A 23,708-nucleotide genomic window follows, 5' to 3' on the forward strand; every position below is an offset into this window, starting at 1 on the left:
CCTGTGAAGTATCTTACCTTTTTCTATTTTTTTTGGAACACTTGTAAGTACATGGTGGCCTACCTGTGCCACAACTGTACTACCTCTGTACCTTTATACATACACTATTATGTATACGTACCTATGCATAGTTAGAAACCAATAGGGAACAGCATTGCTCTAATTCCTGCTCTGTGTACCACTCTCTCCTGCATCCTGAGAATCTCCAGATTTTTCCTCTTTGTACTCAGTGTGTATAATAGTTTTCATTCCTACTATGCATTAAAACTACCTGGGATGTACTCCTAGGCATATATCCAGAGGAAACTCTAATTTGAAAAGATACATGTACCCCAGTGTTCAAAGCAGCATTATTTACAATAGACAAGACATGGAATCAACCTAAATGTCCATCAACAGATGACTGGATAAAGAAGATGTGGTATATCTGTATACACACACACACACACACACACACACACACACACACAATGGAATACTACTCAGCCATAAACAAGAATAAAATAATGCCCTTTGCAGCAACATGGATGGACTTGGAGATTGTCCTACTAAGTGGAGAAAGTCAGAAAGAAAAAGAAAAATACCGTATGATACCACTTATATGTGGAATCTAAAAAAAAGGACACAAATGAACTTATTTACGAAACAGAAACAGACTCACAGACATAGAGAACAAACTTATGGTTACCAGGGTTGGGGTGGGGCAGGGAAGGAGTGGGGAAGGATAAATAGGGAGTTTGAGATTTGTAGATACAAACTACTATGTATAAAATTGATAAACAACAAGTTCCTACTGTATAGCACAGGGAACTATAGTCAATACCCTGTAATAGCCTATAATGAAAAGGAATACAAAAAGGAATATATATGCTGTACTATGCTGTACACCAGAAATTAACACAACATTGTAAATCAACTATACTTCAATTAAAAAAAAAAACCTGGGATGGGGCTTAGGCATGCATTTCTGCAAAAATGGGCCAAATCTCAGCTCTTTCATGTATTTACTACGTGATCCAATTCAGTTAACCATTCTGGCCCTCAGCTTTCCTATGTATAAAATAGGAGCTAAGAACATTTCTATGGTTGTCATGAGGCTTAAAAGAAATGTTTGTCAAGTGCCTTGTCATAACGCAGGCGCATTATTAAGTGAGAATATGGCAGCCAAGGTAACAGCTGAAATGTACGATGTGCTTGGCAATGTATCACATGCCTTATGTGAATTATTTTATCTTCAAAGCCCTTGTAGAGAAGTACATTTCTCATTCATTTGTAAATTCCACATCCTAAGAACTATTTTCACTTACCTGTGTTGCATTCTAATCTTAATCCTTTGGTATACATATTTTATGTGCTTCATGGCACATTTATATTTCTTACTCTAGATTTTTTTAAATGTTATTTACTAGCTTTTTTCTGTGCTGCTTATCATATGTCATTTTAATAACTATGTAATATCCCACTGACTTGTTATTCTATAATTTACTTGGCCATTTCACTATTGCTGGACTTCTTCAGGCAAAGAAGTGAATTCTTACCTTGAAGCTTTTGATGTATGGTGTCAAACTGCCCTCCAGAGGGTGTCATTTTATGGTAACATGGGGGTAGTTTTTGACCTGGCTGCATTATTCTCTAATTCTATTTTAAAGTGGAATGGGGGTTGTGTCAAATATTCCTAAAGAAATTAGAAAAGTGACAGTGATTTAGTCAATCAAGCAGTCAATCAAAAAAGCATTTGGATAAACTATTAAGAATTGTAGACAGGGAAGTCCAAAGTTATAGTGTGATGAAGACAAGAAAAAGTGACAGTGATAAAGGAAGAAAGAACAAACCTCTAGTCCATAAAAGAACCTATAATACATATTTCAAAACAATCTATACAGTTAAGCAAGTTGCAGTATTGCATTGTATACAAGCCACCAGGGAGCAGGGTGGGATGTGTAGAGAGGAAACTTCTTGCTCCCCTGCCTTTCTTAAAAGTCAGCACCAGCTCTGATAACAGCAGCAGCGCTGTTGAGGTTTGTACTGGCAGAAAGTCCTTCCCTACAGGGACTCTGTCCCATGTGCTGTTTACTACCTGTCTAGTGTCCCCCAGGAGCCACCTAATGACACATGACATAGCCTGGAGACAATCAGAGTCTTCCCCAAGATTGATTTAAGGATGCTATTACAGAAAATCCTCCTTCTGCTGGGGCTGTTAAACTGGAAGTCCAGGAAGTTGGGGCCACCGGGGACCATCCCCTCTGGCTGTATGCGGGCAGTTTTAGACAGCAGGCTACGAGCCCCAGGCATAGGTGTTTCTTTTAAATGAAGGCCCATTTCTTCACCTGTGTCTTAAACGGCATGCCCTCCTGCGGGCTCAGAACTGTGCCATCTCTTTCCTCCCTTGCGTTGCTCCCCTTACTAAAAAAGCCCTCCACCTGGTGATTCCATTCTCCTCCTCAGCTCCCACTGTCCTCCCCACTCCAGCCAAGCCTCTTGAAAGTGTCCACACTCACTCTCTCCACTTCTTATTTTCCACCTCAAGCCCACCCCAAATAGGCTTCACTTCCACCCTGCTGCTCAGTCAGCTCAAAGAATATTCAGGACCTGTCCACCGCCAGCTCCATGGGCCTGCTTTCCACCTGTTTGCTTAATCGTTTAGCATCCTCTGACCCAGCTGACCTTTCCTTCCTGCTTGAGAACTTTTGGGTTGGTTTCCACAATAACTGGATATCACATCCTCCTGGGTTTTCTCTCACTCCCGCCTGCCAGTCCCAAGCCCCTTGCCTGCCTCTCTTTCACCTACAAATGTTGGAGTTTTTGGAAGTTTCTTTTCTCAAGCTACATTCTCTCTCTCTCTCTCTCTCTCTCTCTCTCTCTTTTTTTAAGTGGAGGTACTGGGGATTGAACCCAGGACCTCATGCATGCTAGCACATGCTCCACCACTGAGATATACCCTCCCCTCCACATTCTCTTCCTATGTTTTCCCATAACGGTGATCTCATCCACTATTCTAGCTTTGATTGCTATCTGTATATTGATGGCTCCTCCCTTTATGCCTTTAGCTCAAGCTCCACCTCTGACCCCCACAGCCACATAGCCAACTGCCCACTTCAGATTTCCACCTAAATGTGTCAAAGGTATATCCAACCTGACACGTTTCAAACTGAACTCTGCATCCCCCTCCACAGGTCTGCTCCTCCTCTAGTGTTTCCTAGTCACTAATGGCTCCGTGATCCACGCAGTTGCTCAAACTGAATTCCTGCAAGCCCTCCTTGATACTTTCCTCTTCGCCATTCCCTCTATTCATCCCATCACCGAGACCTGTCAATTCTACCTTCCAAACCTTTCTCAAACCCACCTCCTTATCCTCATCCCTGCCACACCACCCGAGCCCCAGTCACCGTCTCCCCTCTGGACTTCTGCAACAACGTCCTTCCTGGTCTCCCCATACCTGTGTTGCTCCTTCCCACCCATGCATCTCACAGCCCCAGAGAGATACTTTAAAACACCCATCTCACCCTGTCCTGGCCCTGCTTAACAGCCTTCCAGAGGCTTCCAGCTGTTCAGAGTTAAAGTTCAAAGACTTTCCCATGACCTACCAGTCTGGTCGGTCTTGAACCGTGAGCCACCTTTGCAGACTCATTTCAGCCACTAGACCCTGCAGCCACAGGAATCCTCCCTGGTCCCCAAACAGGTCAATCAAATGGTCCCTTTTCTCAGGAACTCTGAGGAAACTGATCCTTCTGCTGTGAATTTCTTCAGGGGGCCCTTCCCTGACTACCCCTTCCAGCTTACATTATCCCATGGCACCTTGGCCATTCCTCCCCTGCATCCTCTAGTCATTGAGGGACTGTAAGTCCCAGGAGGGCAGGCTCCATGCCTGTCCTGCTCAGTGCTCCGTCACCACTTCCCACCTCTGCCTGGTGCTGACTGATGGGGCAAAAATGGAGGTAAAGTGTCCCTTACCTCCCAACCCTAGGGCAGCTGTGTGATAGTACCCACCATTTGGGGACTATCTTCTTTTAGTACCAAAGTCCAACAGCAGCAAATCTTTCAGTGGTTCTTAAAGCCAGAGTCCCACTCTTTGGAGGAAAAGGAGACCAAGGAGACCCAAATCGTCCCCTTGATCTCTTCCCCTGGAGCACTAGGGCCAGACAGGCTCTCCCTGGATGTTTGGGAGCTTGCTTTACAAGCCCTGTCTAAAGCTAAGGTGTCATTAGGGTGATTTGCCACATCCTGGCCCTGTTCTCCTAAGGAAGTTCTGGTGTTTTTAATTCCTACCTCCCCTCACTGACCCATTGTTCATATTTGTTTTCATTCCATAGTGTGCCTAGGTGAAATGCTGAGGACCTAGGTTTGAGAGCCCCCATTAGGGCACTGGGGTTAGGGGGCTAGAAAGACTGACTTCCTCTCAGGAGACTCAGAGTCGCCAGACAGAATATAATTAAGTATCTTAAGAATGTCTGAGGCTCTATGGGAGACACACTGGTTGCTCTGGCCCTCAGGGAGTAAGCTTCAGGGAGAGCTGATTACACTGAAAGGAGTATCCAGGGGACAAAAACTGCAGGAACTATGGGTGGGGAAAGACACCGAAGGCTGCCCGCTCTGACTCATAAACAGAGCAACAGCCCAGAGTGTTCCTAGAAGAGACGATTTCTTTGGCCCACATGTGTCAGGGACAGTGTGTGTGAACATCTTCTGTCCTCATCTTGTAGGGCTGGGTGGACCAGGAACCACCCCGCCAGAGGAAGAGATTTATGACGTCTCAGCCATCTCTGTCTCCAGAACTGACCCTTCCTGCTCTTTGTGCAACAAGACACACCTCTCCGAGAAGGAGGCAGACAGGATTTCCATCATTACTACTGTCCTATTAAAACACACACACACTCACGCACACACACACACACACAACCACCATGTAATTACTCTCTGCAGGAAAGGCACACAAACAGGATAGGCCCAAGCTGAACCGGGATGAGCCACCCCTGTAAAGATTAGGAAAAGGAACCTCCCCGCCGTGCACCCGCGTCCGGCCAGGGCCTCTCCCAGACAGCCAGGCAGGGTCGCCAGCCCACCTCCTAGGCTGGTAGGGAGGGCGCGAGCGACTCCCAGGCGCGCGGGTTCCCAGCTCCTCCTCCCCGCCTTCCAGCCCTCCCCGGGCTTGTCTCCCACGCCTCAGGTGTTTGCTCCGGCTGGGCCGCCACCTGGGGTAGCCTCCAGCCCAGAGCGCCTACCAGACCCTGATGCTGGGAGCGCGCGCGGAGCGGTGCGAGCGGGCGGGCGCGGGGCTCCCAGGGCGGAGTGACCCCGCGTCTGACGGACCTCAGGGGCCGGCAGCCGGCCGCGCGCCACGCCCCCGGGCTTCAGAAGGCGCGCGAGCCCGCGCAGGGCTGCCGTGAACTTGGAGCTCCAGCTCAGGATGCGGCGGCAGCTGCTTCCTGGTTTGAAGCTCGCCGAGTGGGGGAGAGCGTGAGCCCGCGGAGGCGGGGGCAGGAGCCGAAGCGGGAGGAGGCGGGGGCAGGAGACGCTCGGGGCTCGAGCTAACCGGACGGGTCGCTCCGGCTCTTTGAGGAGAGGCGCTTCCCGGCCCTGGCGAAGGGGCGAGTCCTGTGCGAGCCCCCGGGAAGCGCCGAGCGCTCAAGAGGGACGGTCGGGCTACCCCGGCCCGCTAAGGGCTTGGCGCCCGGCTCCCCTCCTTTCCACCTCGCTAGGAAGGGAGGGAGGGAGGGAGGGAAGGAGGGGAGGGAAGGTCCCGCGGAGAAGGCAGAATGGCCGGTCGAGGGGGGCTTGGGCGCTGCTTTTCCCGGGATTTGCCTCCGCTCCTGCGGCCGCCGCGAGGACTGGCCTGAGCGAGGGCCCCCTGCTCTCCCTCTGCGAGCCCGCGCCGTCCCCAGAGCCGGGGCAGCGACGCCGGCATGTCGTCCGGCACCATGAAGTTCAATGGCTACTTGAGGGTCCGCATTGGTGAGGCCGTGGGGCTACAGCCCACCCGCTGGTCCCTGCGCCACTCGCTCTTCAAGAAGGGCCATCAGCTGCTGGACCCCTACCTGACCGTGAGCGTGGACCAGGTACGCGTGGGCCAGACCAGCACCAAGCAGAAGACTAACAAACCCACGTACAATGAGGAGTTCTGCGCCAACGTCACCGACGGTGGCCACCTCGAGCTGGCCGTCTTCCACGAGACGCCCCTGGGCTACGACCACTTTGTGGCCAACTGTACCCTGCAATTCCAGGAGTTGCTGCGCACGGCCGGCGCCTCGGACACCTTCGAGGGCTGGGTGAGTACCTGGAACCCTCCCCTTTGTGTCCACTCGGCACCCTCTCCCTGCTCCGTTTTTTAAAACTCGCCGGGTCTCGCTTTCCCATCCTCTTCCCAAGCTGCGCGACGCAGGGAATTCCCTCCAGACTTTGGTCCTCGCCCAGGTGGCCGCGGCACTGGTGACGCGACCGCGTGGGGGTGTGGGGGCTCAGATGTGTCTCTAGGAAAACATTCTGGACACGGTCCCCTTTCGGGATGGCAGCTTGGACTAAGGAGAAGTCGGGGTAGGGACAGTCACCCCCTCCTCTGTCCAGACTTTGAGTAATGCACCCCATCTCTTTTGCTCACGGATAATATGCAGGAAAGGCAAGGAAGGTGTGATAGGACAGTGATTTGATTTGGATAAAGTACTTCAGGAGCTTCTTAGGAGAAGGCCATACATTCTCGCAAGTATTATTCATAATGTTTACGGATACGTGTTGGTTCTGCGGCTCAGACGTGCACGCGTGTTTCGGCATGCACATCCATTACATCCCAGAGGTACATAACCTACAATGGCAGGGATCGGAGTGCCTGGGTCTACAGTTGGCAGGGTTTTCTTAGCAGTTTTCCAAGGAGATGAGGTTTACATGTGTTTACAAGTAACTTCAACTCAGTTTCGGCTTGAGAGATATGATCCTTGCAGTGTGAGTTTCTGCTGTTGTTGGTCTTGAGAGCTTCCAGAGCTCCTCAGCCGTTTGTGAACACCCGCCCACCCCCCCTCTTCTCCCCTCACCTGCTGGTGTTTCTGTGTATTGACGAGTAGTTACCGGCAACTTCCTACTTGCCTGTGCTTTTCACATAGTTCTCATGAGGCAAAATTTCTGCTGCAAATAAAATTTCTAGAGCACTCTACACAGTGCTAAAATGCTTTTGCTTCTTAATCTTCACGTTGTCTTTGATGCCGGTGTTACTCTTCCCACTTTTATGTTTTATGATTATTGTAATGGAGTGGCCTGATTTGGCAAATTGGAGTAAGCTGTTTGAAGACCCTCAGGAGTTTACTGATTTAAATTCTGAAGGATGTCAGTTTTGAGCCCAGAATGTGAGTCAGTATTGAAAACCTGTTTGAAATTAACTAGTGGGGGGAATCAGATGGACAATAAGGAAGAGTCATTTAGATAGTCATTTTATACTTTGAGGAATTGACAATTTTATCATTTATTCTGTAAAATTACAGCTCGCTTGTAGCGCTCTTACATAGGAGTGAAAAAGCCATAATGGCTGTTAAACCGTACCATCAAATTATGTTGAGTTAATTTCCTTTCAGCTGAATTTACTTTGTGAAATTTAGAAGTGGACTGGAGAGGAATGGCTAAAATAGAGATTGACATTTAATCCTGTGAATTTCTGTATAGGAAATAGAGGTGAGCCTAGGAATCTGCATGGAATTATTAAATTAGTGTCTGATTAGGAGTTAGGTTGTGCAAAGCTCTAGAACAACTAGGTTCTGATGTGTGGTGGTGTAAACTGACCAATGGCCATTAGAAGCATGTTGTCCCAGAGAGATCCTAGGCTGATTCTTTTTACCCCCTAGTCTGCATATTTGAATCACCTGGGGAGTTTTTTTTTTTTTTTTTTTTTTGTTGTTGTTTGTTTTTTTTTAATCCCGACTTTTAAAGACTCTACAGGAATCTCTAGCTGGAGGACCCCAGCATCAATATTTTTAGGCTCTCCAGGTGCTTCCAATGTGCAGTCAAGTTTGAGAACCTGTAGCCTCAATGAAGACTGAAAGATTAGGACTGGAAGAAGCATAAGCGTAGGAAGATTCAGGCTACCTGACAAGGTAGGGGTATTTTGAGCTGCTTACTGTCCCACTGGATGAAGAGATTTAAATGTAAATTAAATTTCTGTATCTATAATTATCTGAATTAATTATATTTAGATGTTTAATATAACCCACTGGTGGTATTCCAGAAAACATGAGTGTTTGGTAGGATAGGCCAGCATTTAAATGACCTTGAAACCAATGATTTGTCAGTCAGACATTTATATTCAATAAGGAGGCAGAGTTTTGTTTTTTTTTTTTTTTAAGTTCTAGGTATTTTGAAACTGTGATGATAGGGTAGATAGAATGGATAATGTGCTTCCTTTTTAAAATTTTTGTTAAGAAAATAATGTTAAGAAAATACTTGGAAATATATGGATTGTTTGTTTTTTAAATGATCCTTTATAGGTCTAAAGGTGGTTTTAAAATTTAGGATTACAGAAGTACTTATTTATCTTTAGCATATTAAATTAAAATGTGTAGCTTATTCAGAAAGTTACAAATGGAGTAACTTACTCCACAATAAATTTATTTGTTGCAATTAGAATTACAAATTGCTAAACTTCAAAAAACCTAACAACTTACTTTTTGCTAGATTATGAGAGGAGACAAAAACAGATGATACCTTTATCAGAAAACAAGGTTGTTATGCTTTTTTGCATAACATACTTTCTAAGTATTAAGAAGATAATCATTGACATTGATTTTACACGAATTTCATCAATGTTTTCTTCTAAGCTTGATGAGAGAAGGAGTTAGATCTGTTATGCAGTATATTCCTAGAGCCAAGCACAGTGCCTGCCATGGATCTGTCAATCAACTATTTCTTTCCTAACTATACACATTTCATTTAATTTGCATTATATCCAAGGAGGTGGTGGGACACAACTAAAGAAGCTCTTAAGTGGAAATTCACAGCTTTAAACACTTAAATTAGAAAAAATCTCAAAGACCTGAGTTTCCACCTGAAACTAGAAAAGAAGAGCAAATTGAATCCAAAGTAAGCAGGAAGAAGGAAATGTAAAGATAGCAGAGGTCAGTGAAGTAGAAAACAGAAACAATAAAGAAAACTTAGTGAAACAAAAAGGGGGGAAAATAGTAAAACTGATAAACCTCAAGCCAGACTCATCAAGGAAAATAAAAAGACACAAATTACCAGTTTTAGGAATGAGAGACCATCACTATAGATCCCATGGACATTAATTTTATGCCAGTAAATTCCATAATTTAGATGAAATGAACAAATTCCTTGAAAGATTCAAATGACCAAAACTCAATCAAATAACTTGAATGGCTTTATCTCTATTAAGGCAATTGAATTTGCAGTTAAAAACCTTCCACAATGCAAACTCAAGGTCCCAGATGGCTTTACTGCTAAGTTTTATCATACATTTAAGGAAGAAATACTGCCAACTCTACACAAACTATTTCAGAAAAAGAAGAGAAGGAAACACATCCCAGTTTATTTCATGAGGCCAACATTACCTTTATACCAAAACTTGATGAAAACATTACACGAAAAAGGGGAGCTAAATGATCATCCTAGTAGTTGGAGAAAAAAATATTTGGCAGAATTCAATATCCATTCATGATAAATACTCTCAACAAATTAGTTACAGAAGGGAACTTCTTCAACCTGATGAAAGACAACTGTGAAAAACCTATAGGTAACATGTTAATGGTGAAGAAATGAATGATATTCCCCTAAAATCAGGAGTGACCAGGATATCTACTCTTACCACTTCTGTTCAATAGGAAATTGGAGGTCCCAGTCAGTGCAACAGGCAGTTAAAAAAATAAAATAAATAAAATACACATAGAGGAAGAAATAAAACTTTATTTGCAGACAAATGATTGTCTATAGAAAATTCTAAGACAACTACAAAAGGGCTACTAGACCCAATAAGCTAGGCTGCAGGATCCGAACCAATACACAGAAATCAGTTGTTTTATATACTGTCAGCAGACAACTGAAAACTGAAATAGAAAAATACAGTTTAAAAGAGCATCAGAATATGAAATTGGATAAATGTGATAAAACATATGCAATACTTGTTCACTGAAAATAACAAGCCATTTCTGAAATAAGTTAAAAATATAAATGGAGAGATATTGTGTTCATAAACAGGAAGATTCAATATTGTAAAGACCTCAGTTCTTCCCAAATTATTCAATAGATTTAATGCAATCTACTCAAAATCTCATCATGCTTTGTTGTAGAAATTGACTGACTGATTCTAAATTTTTATGAATATGCAAAGGCCCTAGACTCATCTAAGAATAATTTTGAAAAAGAATGAGTTGGGGAACTTAAACTATCTGATTTCAAGACTGACTGTAACCATAATCAAACTGCTACCGTAATCAAGATAAGGTGGTATTGGAGTAAAGAGAGTCATATAGATCAGTGGAATAGAAGAGAGTCTAGAAATAGATCCATACTTAATAAATTGACTTTTTATTTTTGAGCTATAGGTTTAAAAGATGTCAAGGCATTTCAATGGGGAAATGATAATTTTTTTCAACAAGTGGTGCTTAAACAGTTGTACAGCCGTGTGCAGAAACTGGCATTGACTTTTACCTCATACCAGACACAAAAATTAACTCAAGGTGAATCATAGACTTAAAATACAGAAGAAACTCTTAGTGACCTTGAGCTCAGCAAATATTTTTTAGATAGGACACAAACATGTATTAGAAAAAGAAATCAAATCAGACTATGAAAATTAACTGATATAGTCACACTGAAAAACACTTTGACCATTTTCTTAAAGTCCAGTAGATGCTACTCAGACTAACAAAATTAACACTTAAGAAAACGAAAACACAAGCCACTGGGAGAAATTAGTTGCAACATATAAATCAGACAGAAATCTTTCAATGAGAAAAGTACTCAACTTAAAAATGGGATGAAAATTTGAATAGGCACCTTTGTAGAAAATAATACATTAAAAGATGCATAAAATCGTTAGTCAGGGAAATGTGAATTAAAACCAAAACCCATGGGAAAGACTAAAATTAGAGACTGATCAAAGCAAGGGTTAGTGAGGAAGTGGAGCAACTGGAACTCCTGTATACTACGGTGAAGAATATAGTCACATTGAAAAACACTTTGACCGTTTCTTAAAGTGTTAGACATATGCCTGTCATGGGACCTTGCTACTCTTAATTATTTACTAAGACAAATAAAATTATTTATACAAAGGCTTGTATATGAATATTCATAACTCCTTTACTTGTAATAGCCCCCAAATTGGAAACAACTCAAATGTCAGTCAGCAGGTGAGTATTTAAATTAATCGTGTATCTGTACATTGGAGTACTATCCAGCAACAAAAAGTGACGGACTGTCGGTGCATGCAACAATATGGATGAATCTCAAAATATGTAATTTACACTGAGTGAAAGAAGCCAGACCAAAAAAAGTACATACTGTTTGATTTCACTTACACAAAATTATAGAAAATGAAAACTAGTTTGTAGTGTTAGGAAGCAGATCAGTGGTTGCCTGGCAATGGGGGAGTGAAGGTGTTGGAGGGGTAGATTACAAAGGAGGCACAAGGAAACTTTTGAGGGAGGTGAAGATATTCATTATTGTGATTGTGGTGATCGTTTCACAGCTGTCTACTCATGTCCAAGTACATCAGATAGCTCACTGTTACGCATGTTCATGTTATTGTATGACAGTTATACCCCAATAAAGCTGTAGGGGAAAAATGAGGATTTATTGTCCTTATTTTACCGAAGAAGATGGTAAGTGCCTTTATTAGATATGAGCCAAGGCTGACTCTTGAAAACTACATAGCCTTTTTAGTGCATAAAATATGTCAGAGTAGGAACATTAAAACATTCATTAACTGTAGTTTCTGACTTTTGTACACAGTCTCATTTTCTAAATTGTCACTGTCAGCTTTTTTCCTGTTTCTTTTTGAACTGGCTTATTTTGTATAATTTCTTGAATTTCTGAAACCTGAACGTTTGTCCAAATTAAAATTTGTCCTTATTTCCTTTTTTTCACATATTTGCTCTTGACTTTCTGACATTCTGAATGGGGATCAGCACCTACATAGTAAAGCAAAGTAAAATTTTAATGCAGGGCATGGGGACATGGGAGGGGGCAGGAGGAGCTGGAGGCTGCGTCATGGAAAGACCTTAGCATTCCCTCAGGAAGGAAGGCCCTGCTTGGCGGGGTCCCAGGCTGCCTTCCTGGCTCAGCCATCCTGAAGACATTGTGTTCCCCGCAGCCCTGGAGGGCTGCTTTCTCTCCACTTCTCAGGGAGGTACCTGTGTGGTTGTCTTGTCAGGGAAAGCAGCCTGGTTACCACTGGGCAGCCGTGGGTTATCTTTCCCCTTGATCCCTGGATCCAGTTGCATGAATTTATAGCATTAGATCGAATCTTCTAGACTCATTATCTAGTGGTTTGTTCTCTTTTGTACTTTGTAGTGCAGTTACTCATCTTTCATAATTTTTTCAGAGCCAACTGGTGCTGAGGGGATAAACCTATCTTAGCCTCTCTAGGGAGGTTGAGTCCAGTGTCCGTGGATTGTGTTGGATGTGTTGTGCCTTCCATTTCACCGTAAGAATTTTGCTCAGTGGGGCTGGCTGTTTCTCATCACAGCTAAGTTGCGACTCAGATGTTTCCCCCTCAGAGAGCATTTTTCTCACTGCACTATTACCTGTCACCCTTCATTGCACTCATCACCCTCTGAGATGATTTTGTTCATTTATTTGCTTATTATGCCTTCCTCCTTTAAAGGATAAACACTTTGGGAGCAAGATCCCACCTCTCTTACTCACTGTTCTAACTCCAGCACCTTGAGCAGTGTCCAGTGTATAGTGGACACTAAATATTTGTCGAAATGTGATTTTAGAGCAAATGAAGTATAAGTGCTCTGGGAAGAGCTTGCCTTAAACATTTTATCCATCTTTCTAAAACAAAGAAATGAGGTAACTGGGGAGGGACCAAGTATCACAATGATTACAGTGTCCCTTTTTAAAAACTAATGAACGACATACCAACATGTGCTTGAAAGACTGGGCCAGGCCTTTTTTGTCCTTCAAATATGGTAATGGATTGAAAATGGTGTTTAGAAATTTCTTGCTTTTGTTTCATTTGAAAAGACTGTGATTTCTAAACTTGTTAGTATGTTGCAACTTTGTTCACCAGTCATCTGTGAGCCTAACTTGTTAAAGTCAGGCTGAAGCAAGAAATAAGCATTTAAAGGTTGGGCTTCAACCTTGGAGAGCTAACGAGGTTGGTGGGCAGAGTGAATCATTTTATCTTACGTAACTCTGAGCACCATTTTTGTATCTAGCAAGTGTTCAGGATGATGACTCTTTGTAATAGTAAAAGTGCAGTGCATTTTTATGAGATGAGTGGTATTTACCTAGAATCAGAGAGGTGCCTTGGATTTTGTGTAGTCTTCTGTTTTAGCAAACAATTGGCTAGATCAGGCACTCCATTTGTTTTGGTTGGTTGCTCCATTTTGTTAGAATATGATAAAAATGAAGCCCAAAACTCAGTGCCTGACCACTTTTTTTTTCCATTCTCGTCATTGCTGTATCCAAAATGATCTTTCTCAGTTGCCAAGCTGATAGTCATTCCTTTAGTTAAAACCCTCTGTGGTGCCCCACTGCCCTTAGATGAAGCACAGCTCTTTAAAATGGTGTAGCCTGTTCTCCACGGTCTGGACCCTGATGGCCTCTTCGGCTGTATCACTCACCTCTCCCCAATCCACACTGTGCTCCTGCCACAATGAGCAGCTTTCAATTGCTCAAGATCCACCTTGCTAATTCCTACCTGTGCTTCAGGTCTCACCATAGACACCACTGACCCAGGAAACTTCCCCTGACATGCCAAGTCTGGGTTTGGTCTTCCTCTTCCTTTGTGTTTCCTCAGCATCCTAAGATGTCCATTGCCCGCCTCCTCTCTATCGTGAAAGAACGATGTGTGAATAGGTTGGCTTCTCATGAAAGGGTGTGGTATTTGTCAGAGGAGTTCAGGGTTTAAAAGTACGAGTGAGTGACTGAGATTCATCCCCGCTCCTCCTGAGGTAGCGACCGTAACAGACTGTGACCCGTTTTTCTATGAAATGCTCATCCACCACTGAGTATGTCCTCTGTACCAGGCACTGCACTCTACCCGGGAGAGGTGAGTGGGCAAGACAGACATGGCCCTGTCCTTCACAGGCCTCGTAGTTCCAAGGGAAAGAGAGATTGGGGCAGGGGGACGGGGGGACAACAACCAGGAAAAGACAGAACAGAAGTAAGTACTAAGATGCTGGTGAGTGCATGGTTTGGGGAGATCAGAAAGATTTCCCTGGAGGAAAAACAGCTGATTTTGAAGACTGCAGCATAGACAGCATAGCCTCAGGCTTGCTTCAGTTAAAGGCCTGTAAAAACTCCTTCCTCAAAAGAAGAAAAGGCACTTCTGACCTGATACTACTTTCCCAGAGAGACATCACAGATCCCTTTTGGAAGGTAAATGTTCCCGACCCGTAGAAATCTTTCCATCTCCTGGAAGTTTGGGAGGGGACTAAGTTTCGATGTCTGTGAACAGATGACCCGAAAGAACTCTTAACTCTCCAAGGCAGAAAACAGTAACACCCTTTTTGAACCATCAAATACACTGAGCTTCATAAAGATGGTATGAGAATCATAGATGTTGAAGCAGGAGGGTCACCTAGTTCAGAACAACAACGAAAAGCCTGACAGCTCTCAGGCCCATGGACAGGCTGCAGACATGTTCATTTGGCAGAGATGTTCTTAATATTGAATCTGAAGGCATTTAGTTCTGTGGGGCTCCAGTTTGCCACAGATCCCACTACTCCCTAATACTCGGCCTTCTTGACTCATTACCTACTTGGTCCTGGGAAGTTTTTGAGTTTTTGAACCTACTATAGCTCAAGCCTTTGTCTTCAGAATGTGGGAGCCAAAGCTCTCGCCAAAGCATTACTGTTGCCTTAGCTCATGTGATGTGTGACTGACAGACAGACCCACACTTAACATCAACATGCATATTTAAATGTATTTAGACATGTATTAATTTATAAATACATTAAATTAGATATTTATATGTATATATATTTGTGTCCTAAAATTTTAGTGGAAGCCAGCTTATAAGTAAATACATGGGGAGTTAACTTTAACTGCAAATTATTATAGTATTAACTACCCAATTAAAAAAGAAACTCTTTGTATTTCATGGTACAACTTCCAGCTCTATCTAAGTGCTGTGCTATGGAGCCAGGAGAGCTGGGTTCAAGATGTGGCTTTGCCATCTGTCCACAGTGACCTCAGACAAGCCTCTGTGTATCAGGGTCTCAGCAGCTTGGTTTGTATCAGGAGGGAGTTGTGCTGGAATATCTCTAAGGGCCTTTCCATCTCTAAGGCTTCTGCCTCCATGTGTTACACCATTACATCATTTCTTTGCTTTTGGAGTAATTGGCTTGGTTTTAAGCAGTCAAAATGAATTATGTCTTATCAAAGTTAGTAACTCTTAAGAATTAAACTGATCCAAATCTAAATTGCTCAGGCTTGGAGAGGATTTAGCTCATGTCTAAATGACTTTCAGCATTAGTAGTGAAGTAGTACTTGCTTGGCTTAGAATCAGCCTTGAGGAATTACAGTGGGTCCTCATTTCAAGCCATGAAGTTACATTTCTTGATTTACACTGATGGACTTGTACGGGGTGGTTGTAAGTTATGTGCCTGTTTTCTTACATCACAGACAGACTGAGAATCCCACTGTTGGAGCTTTTGCTAGAAGCCATTCTCACTAGCATGGTAATTAATGCTTTGTAGTCATGAAATATCTGTAGCCACCAGTGTATATATCCACCCTATGTCATGACAATACTATAAATCACTTTAGGACAGACATTATATTAGATGGAGGAATGAGCCTAAGGGTATTGGCTATCATAGTGTTTAAGTGCCATACTGAACAATTTTATGAGATCAGCAATTTTTGTTGAGAATCATGGTACTATTCAGGGAGATTTATCAAGATCATTATATTAGTGTGTTTCTGTAGCAGCAGTAAAGTAAAGCAGTGATTGTCAAAGCACACAGAACATTTTAGCAGAAAGCCCACTGAATAGAAGACCCACCAGCAATGCTTTTATCATGTGCTGCCTTCTGGAAATTTCCTTTGATTTTTACATAAGTTTTACCCTTGCACAACTTTGACCTTACAGGGAGAGAAATGCTTAAAAGGTAACCAAAGATATTTAGTTTGTGCTGTGGTTAAGAAAAAAAAAATAAGAAATTCTCCAGAGGATAGAACCATAGTCAACATGAGCCCCTCATAATTACCTTAAGCAGATAAATCATATGGGGCCAGCGTGAGCATGTTCTAGAAGTACTGCCTGTATTCCAAGTGCTTAAACCCAAACCACAAAGCTGCGTTTTCATTCTTAAGTCATATTTACCCCTCGTACTTGCTTAGCACTGTTTCTGCATCTCTCTCATAACACTTTACATGTGATGGGCTTTGGTGTCCTTGCCTGCAATGGCAGCGACTGGGCAGCCTGCGCTCTGTGGCCCTGTCTGGTATCAGAGTTATGTGGTTCTAGTCCTTGCTCCCTTGGACAATGCATACCCTGCTCCCTTCGGAAATATCTTCTGGAGACTGTTCTGCTGATGCTCAGGTTTGTGCTGGGCTCTGAAATTATTTTTGGAAGAGTACACAAAAAGCCATATTTGCCTAATTTCCTAAACAGAATGCATTTATTAATTTGTGTGCTCTGGACCAGTTAAGGGCTCCATTAAATACTGCTCTTCTTCCATCACAGTACAGAAGAGGTCAGAACAGATATTTTTTGCAGAAGCAGTGCTTCAAAAACTGTTTTTGAACCCTGGACCTTTTCAGCGATGATTAAAGCTATGGATTCTGTTTCTAGAAAAATGCACATTATATGTGTGTTGACAATATGCTGGGAAGGGTGCCATCAGATTAGTGGTCCCCTGAAGCCTGACTTTGTACACAGGAACTCAGGTTAAGAAACCCCAATCGAAAGGGGTTTGACAAGATGAGGTTTTTTATTAACTCTTAATTCCCAGGACGTGGTTCTGATATTTCCCCCTGTATTTGAGGACAATTTCACTTCAATTAATTATAAGAGATAGTTAATTAGTACAGAAGAGGAGCTATATATTTTAGAGAAGAGGATGTAATTAAAATGTGTTCTTACTTACTTCTGGACTCCTGGTGAAATGTACTAGATGGTGACCCATTTTAGGACCTATTTGGTTGTGTTATTTAGGTATTTTCAAGAGCCTCTGCTGTTGAAGGGGTTTCTTTGAGGTTTGCAGTAGATGAAAAGTTAAAAAAAAAAATGAAACTAGGACAGTTTGACCTTGGTTTGGTGTCTTTTGTTAATATAGACTTTTCCCCTGTAAAAAGAAATAGAATTTATCTGTATACTTAAAACAGTTACCCTCTTTTTGAGCTATACTGGGCCTTACGGTGAACTGCTGTGTTAGTCCAAGACAAAATGATGAAATCAGTGATGCTTGCCTGCCTCCTCACCCTGTGACCCCTGGGCTTCTCTGAACCCACAAGATTTTCTGATCTGCTCTTGAATTCCAGCTCCCCTTGCTGACACCTTGGCAAAAAAGCTGATGATGGTAGAAACTGAGCTGAATGGAGGTCGTCCAGAGCGCAGGCCCCTAGCTAGATGGAGGTGAGGCTGGAATCTACCTCTCTGGACTTGCAGATTCTTTCCTGATGCCACCTCAGTGTGTGGTGGAGGCAGAAAGCCGTTCAGTCATTCATAGACCTTTACTGAGCACCTGCTGCGTGCCTGACTCCAGTCCAGGGGTTATAGATGGTGCAGAGGATTCAACACCCAGAATCTTGGCTCTCTCAGGGCTTCTACACTCGCATAGAGAGGCCGATGGAAAGCAGGCAAACAGGTGATTATGAAAATAGCAAGTGGTGGTTAGGTGCCAAGCGGCGAGTTACAGCAGGGTGACGTGATGGAGTGTGACAAGGTGACTGCTTTTCCTAGAGTGGACAGAGGACTCACAGAGAGGTGACATTTCAGCTGAGACCCAAGTGGCAAGAAGCAACCAGCCATATGAAGATTAGAGCATCCCAGGTAGAGGGGACGGCCAAGACAAAGGCCCCAAGGTGGGAACAAGCTTGACGTGGGAGGAATGAGCAGGAGGAGAGAGGGTAGACGCGGTGCTAGCAAGCGCGGCGCGTTACCCCAGCTCTGCTTCAGTGAGCCCGTCTCTTGTCTCTGACTCTTCTCTTCTGGAAAATGGTGCTGAAGTTAGCTACCTCATAGGATTGGTGTGAAGATTCGAGTTAACACTTTAAACATGCTCAACACAAAACAGGTCCTCAAGAAACGGTAGCTTTGGTTGCTTTCAATCTCCCAAGGAAATGACTATTTTGACAAGGGCCTTCTGAAAATAATCATAATGGCCAAGGAGAGACATTCAGAGGGTTGTACTGTAGACAGTGGAGGTGGTGATGTAAGTTTCTTGGGGGTAGGGTAAGGTGTAGTCTTGGGGGTGTCCCTCACATGACACAGAAGCATCTGTGTGCTCTCCCCTTCTTTCAGTGTTGTATTCTCTAAAAAGAGAATGGGGAAAAGAAACGAAGACACTCAAGTATATTTCAGATTCTTGAATTTTTGAATGATATTCAATATATGTTTTCTATGGTATCGTAAGTATTAATGAAAGTTTTAATACTTAAAGGGATAAGATAATTGTACTGCAATATTATTAATAGAGTCCCAGCTGTTTTTATTTTCATTTTTTTTTACAAAGTAATAAATGTATGCATGAGAATTAATAAACATGGCACCAGTAAGCATAAAGGAAATAAAACCTCAGAAATTATGAATAACTAGATGCAGTTGATTCTTACTGACTACTGAAAGCTCATTTACTTTATTGACTCTAATTCTGTCAGTTAACTCTGGATAATTTTGTCTGTTTTGCATGATTTTGGGTCATGCCTATTTTGGCATCTCCCTAACCTTCGGAATATTTCCGACTGTCCCTTCAATATCCACTTGGTTTGTGTTTAATGTAAAAAGACACATTAGCATTTGCTTAAGCCACATAAATCAGGAGGCAGAATCTACAATTATGGAGTCATAGCACACAAACACAGGCTCGGAGGAATAGTTATTGGGCAACTGCCACAATTATCAGCGCATCATAGTGTGATGTTTGGGTGTCAGCCAGATTGGGGTTCAACTATTAGTTCTGCCAGCTTAAATCTCTGCCAGCCCTAACTTTCTCATCATAACATAGTACCTACCTCACAGGCTTATGTGAGAATACGGTGAGGACTTATGTAAACCATCTAGCACAGTGCACATCACATAGCCCTGCAGAAAAATCATCCATGTCACTGTCAGCATCATCATCACCACCACCCCTCTACCCCAGTGCTTAAATATGAAGTCATGGGCCCAGCCTTTTCTACAATTAACTCTGAAAACAGTAAGATATTTATTTACATAGAATTTTAGAATTTTTAATTTTGGAGAACTTAGAGTTTTTAGAATTTTAGAAAGGATTTTTTTGGGTCCAGCCTTCTTGCTGTGTTTGCTTTTTATTTAAGATTCTGGAGTGTAAATCAGCAGGATGGTTAATGGTGGAAGAGGGGATGGTTTCCTTTTCCTGGATTTGAGGTACATTCGGCGCATATGTCCATTCTGAACAATCTTGCAAGGAATAGGGGGAAAAGAAGCCAGAATTACTAGAATTGCAATGTTGCCAAAGTTAGTTTCTGGGAAACCTTGAAACTGTGTCTGTTGGATTTGCTCATCTGATATTGGACAGATAGAAATTTCTGAGTCAGTGTGAATAACCAGAAAGATGTAAGGTTGTAATATTTAGTGGCAAAAGTCTGACAGAGTCCTTTGAAAAGCTGAAGAGAGCACATTTATTGCTGCAGTTAAAAGATGGTAAATAGCCTCCTTAAACTGACATTAAAAGGCATTTCTTTAAGTTTGAACATATAACGCGCTCATGTGAATTGTTCTTTCATGCTTTCAAGGAGGAAAACTACAACTCTAAAAGTGCATCATTTGGACTTGTGGATTTATAGGTGGATCAAAGGTACCAATAATTTTGATTTGGTTTATAGAAAATATAAAGTTTTCCCCTATGTTGACTCATTTTGCAGGTGATTGCCTCTAGTTTTATTTGTTGACTGGATACTTGTTTTGGGTCCCACATCTTTCACGGGTGATTTTAAGTTAGAGGCTTTCTGAAGTGTGCACATTTACTTTTTCAGAACAAAAGTTTCATTTGTGAGGCCAGCAGTATTTGCAGCGATGTTCAGCACAGCCTTGGGTTTGGTTGCTCAGAAGCTGTGGTTAGCTCTTGGGCGATGCGGCGACTACACGGCTTTTGTATCTCCCTGCTGGGCCTCCTCACCTCGTGCACATCTGGTGCCTGGGCTGTGGTTGTGTTGATTTGCTGGGGCGCTGCTCTTGCAGATGTCTGGGGGTGATTGGGAGTGCGTTCATGGGCGTTGACTTCCGTTGAGCCGCTGACCTCTGTTCAGCCCAGTGGTACCTCTTCGTGAGCACCAGCGACCCTCAGCCGCACCGCCACCTCCTGCCCCTGGCAAGGTGCCCTGTCCGTGGTAGGGATGCAGGAAACATTTGTAGAATGAAGAAATCCCTCCTTGTTCTCACGTGCTGGGTCTGCTTCAGAATTCCAATAGTGTCATCCATCTTTGCTAAGAGATCTTCTCTTTAAAAAAATTTGTATTTCAGATACTGACATTAATACTTGATGTGAGTTTAAAAGTAGCCTTAGGAGTGGTTCAGAGAGAATGTACATGCCAGCATGATTTGTGTTCCCTTGATTATTTACGTAAGTGTGAAAGGTGGGTGAGAGGACAAGCTGAATCCCAGGTTCCCCAAATAGAATGTTAACTTGTGATTATGTGATAAGAGACGGTTTTCAAAGTAGGAAAAATGGACTCAAACCATCTTCTGGTACACCAGGTGTCAGGACTGTATTAATGGCAGCCTGCCCTTGGTGAGAGCAGGACACCCACATCATCACTGGATCAGGGTTCAACTGTGACCTTTGAAGGAATAGTTGCCATTTAAGCTTATTTTAAAAAAAAAAATCTCTGTTCTGGCAAAATAAATAAGGAGCTCCTGAAGTTGCCACATTAGGTGTACAATGTGCAATTTTCTCTTGGACCAGAATATCTGATAGCTCATTGTCCACTCCTTCCACTATAATTTGGTCCCATTGAACTTGTGTGTGTAGAATTTTGTTTTAAAACAGGAAAAATAATGCTTCTGAAAAATTGTTCCTGTCAAGATATTAAATGAGTCTTTCCATTAATACCGTTTCCATTAATATTTTGGAGTCAGATGACCTAGTGACAGTTTTGCTTCAACGAAGCTTACACTAAAAGGAAGAAAGTGACTGAGAGGATGGAATGAAGGAGTGAAGTCTCCCCACTCTCCTCAGGCCCCTCCCTTCACCAGCTCCACTTCCCCTTACTCTTAGCAGGACCCTGGCTTTCTTACTTGTCCTCTGCTGGGCCATCAGTTGGAAGAGCCCAGGTCAGAGTCAGCATTATAATCAGGGAGAATTTAAGTTTGTTCCCTGGCATCCAAATTCTTCTGTGTAGTCAAGGGCACTGGTGTTCCAAGAACACAGGGGTGGACGGGTGTCACCTTCCTGCTCCCACCTGTGGCAGTTTGGGCAAGAGGCCCAGCCCCACACGTGCTCTGTTCAGGTCCCCTCTGTGTGCCCCTCGGATCAAATGTTTCATCCTCTCCCTTCCTCCTGACACCTTCCCTTTAGAAATGACCCAGATCTCCAAGCACTCAGCATCCCCAAACCCCACAGAAAAAACCACCTAGGACTCTCTTGGCCTTCTTGTTTCCCTTTTGAGGGGGCTCGGTGTATCCCCTTCCCATCTCAGTCTCCTCTCCAAAGAGCCGTTAGCCTCTGTCCACCCCACCCCATCCATTCTTCTTCCCATTGTGGGGATATTGTTCCTGCAAAGCCCAGGAATGAGCGTGTAATCATGTCACCTATTTGTCTTGTTGGCTGCTACCTTCTCTTTGCTTCCCTGCTTCTGTGTTTCTCCAGCACCTCTGGGGATTTTGTTTGTTTGTTTGTTTCTTTTTGTACCTCTTTTATCATCCCTGGATCTCCTTTAGTGCTGGTGTTTCCTGGGGGTTTGTCCTTATGTTGTTGTTTTTCTCACTTCAGATGTTCTCATCTGCTTTCCTGGTCTTAACCAAATTGCTCATATATCAAGGACTTCCAAAGCTCTGTCTCCCATCTTTGTCCTGAGCCCGACTGCTGCTTCTAGGACTGAGGCAGGCTCCAGGCAAAGGGCTTTCTATCCTGTCTCCTTCGATCTTTATAGCAGTCATGAGGGAAAGAGCGGTTTAATGGAATCTACATTTCCTACCTGAGGAAACGGTGGCTTTAGAAGGTCCAATAATAGGTCCAAGGTTTCATGTCTACTGTGCTTGCTGGACAGACCTATTTGGCTTCCTTCAGGCATCTCTAAGTCAACACTGTCCACAAGTGAATACTCCATCTTTATCCCTGCCTGCTCCACACCCCTTCTCAACATCATTTGATCACCTAGGCATCATTGTGGGGTTTTCTTTCCCCTTTCCCCTCTTTGCCCATTGCATTCAGTTGCCAAGTTCTGCTGAATTGGTTTGCTAAATACTGTTGAGTCAGTATTTTGTTTTTCTTTTTCCCATCTGCACCACACTTGTTCAGGCCCTGATCACATAGACAGATTATTGCAGTAGCCTTGGAACTGGTTCACCATGGATCTACTCCCTGAAATCCATCCTCTGTAGAAGTGCCTGGCTGAGCTCCTGAAAACTCAACCTTAACCTCTCTCCTGCTAGAAATCTTTTAAAGGTGTCCCGTTGCCTATAAAGTTTGGGCTCCTGGGGAAGATTCCCGGTCGTCTGGCCCTGGTCTCCCTCCCCTACTCCATCTCCCTCCTCTCCTGGCCGCCTAGGTCATGATCTAGATTTTCTTGCTTCTACTCATGTCTAATTCACTTTCTTTTCCATGCAGATTGGGGGAGGAGAGCAGGTATTCCTCTGACGTTTGTACAGAGGACTTGTTATGTAACATTAGAAAAGACAGGAGGGGTGAAGGAGGTTACAGAGCAAAAATATGTCACTTTCCATGTAACCACACACACCCACAAACAGGCCTGAGCACGCACATGTGCATACGAACACACGCAGCATTCCAGAGCACCTGCTACGGCCAGAGACCATGTCAGATCCCAGGGGTGCAAAGCTCAGGGAGCTCACCGTGTAGTGGAGGAGTTGGCACAAGCCCACTTTCTCCTCGCAGGATAGTTGAGTCCCGGAAAAGAGATGTGGGCAGGACAGTCGGGGATTCCAAGCCTGGCATTCAGGGAGAATTTCATGGAGGAGGAGATATCCAGGTTCAGTCTTCAGGGAAAGTCAGTATTCACCAGGTTTAAGGTGGCAGAGACACCTTTCCCTGTGTCCCCCTTGGGGATTTGTATTTTTTTCCATGGAATTTTACCTGCGTGGGTCATTTGACACAAGGCTAACAACACTTTAGTGCCTTTTAAAAGCAAACCGTGTCTGGTTCAGAGCATCGGCAGGAACTAAGTTCACGAGGGCAAGGAAATTG

The 23,708-nt window shown here is 43.5% G+C and overlaps 1 protein-coding gene across 1 annotated transcript in view; it reads left to right on the forward strand.

Moving 5' to 3' along the window:
• Positions 1 to 5,502: 5,502 nt before the first annotated feature.
• The window catches only part of PRKCH (protein kinase C eta), a 206,210-nt gene continuing 188,004 nt past the window's right edge, over positions 5,503 to 23,708 (forward strand). The window contains exon 1 of the mRNA XM_010976676.3: positions 5,503 to 6,263. Within this exon, the coding sequence (XP_010974978.2) occupies positions 5,901 to 6,263 (363 nt within the window). The 5' untranslated portion in view covers positions 5,503 to 5,900. The remainder of the gene's footprint in view (positions 6,264 to 23,708) is intronic.

The sequence above is a fragment of the Camelus dromedarius genome, chromosome 5 (assembly GCF_036321535.1).
Source record: "Camelus dromedarius isolate mCamDro1 chromosome 5, mCamDro1.pat, whole genome shotgun sequence".
Taxonomy (NCBI): Eukaryota; Metazoa; Chordata; class Mammalia; order Artiodactyla; family Camelidae; genus Camelus; species Camelus dromedarius.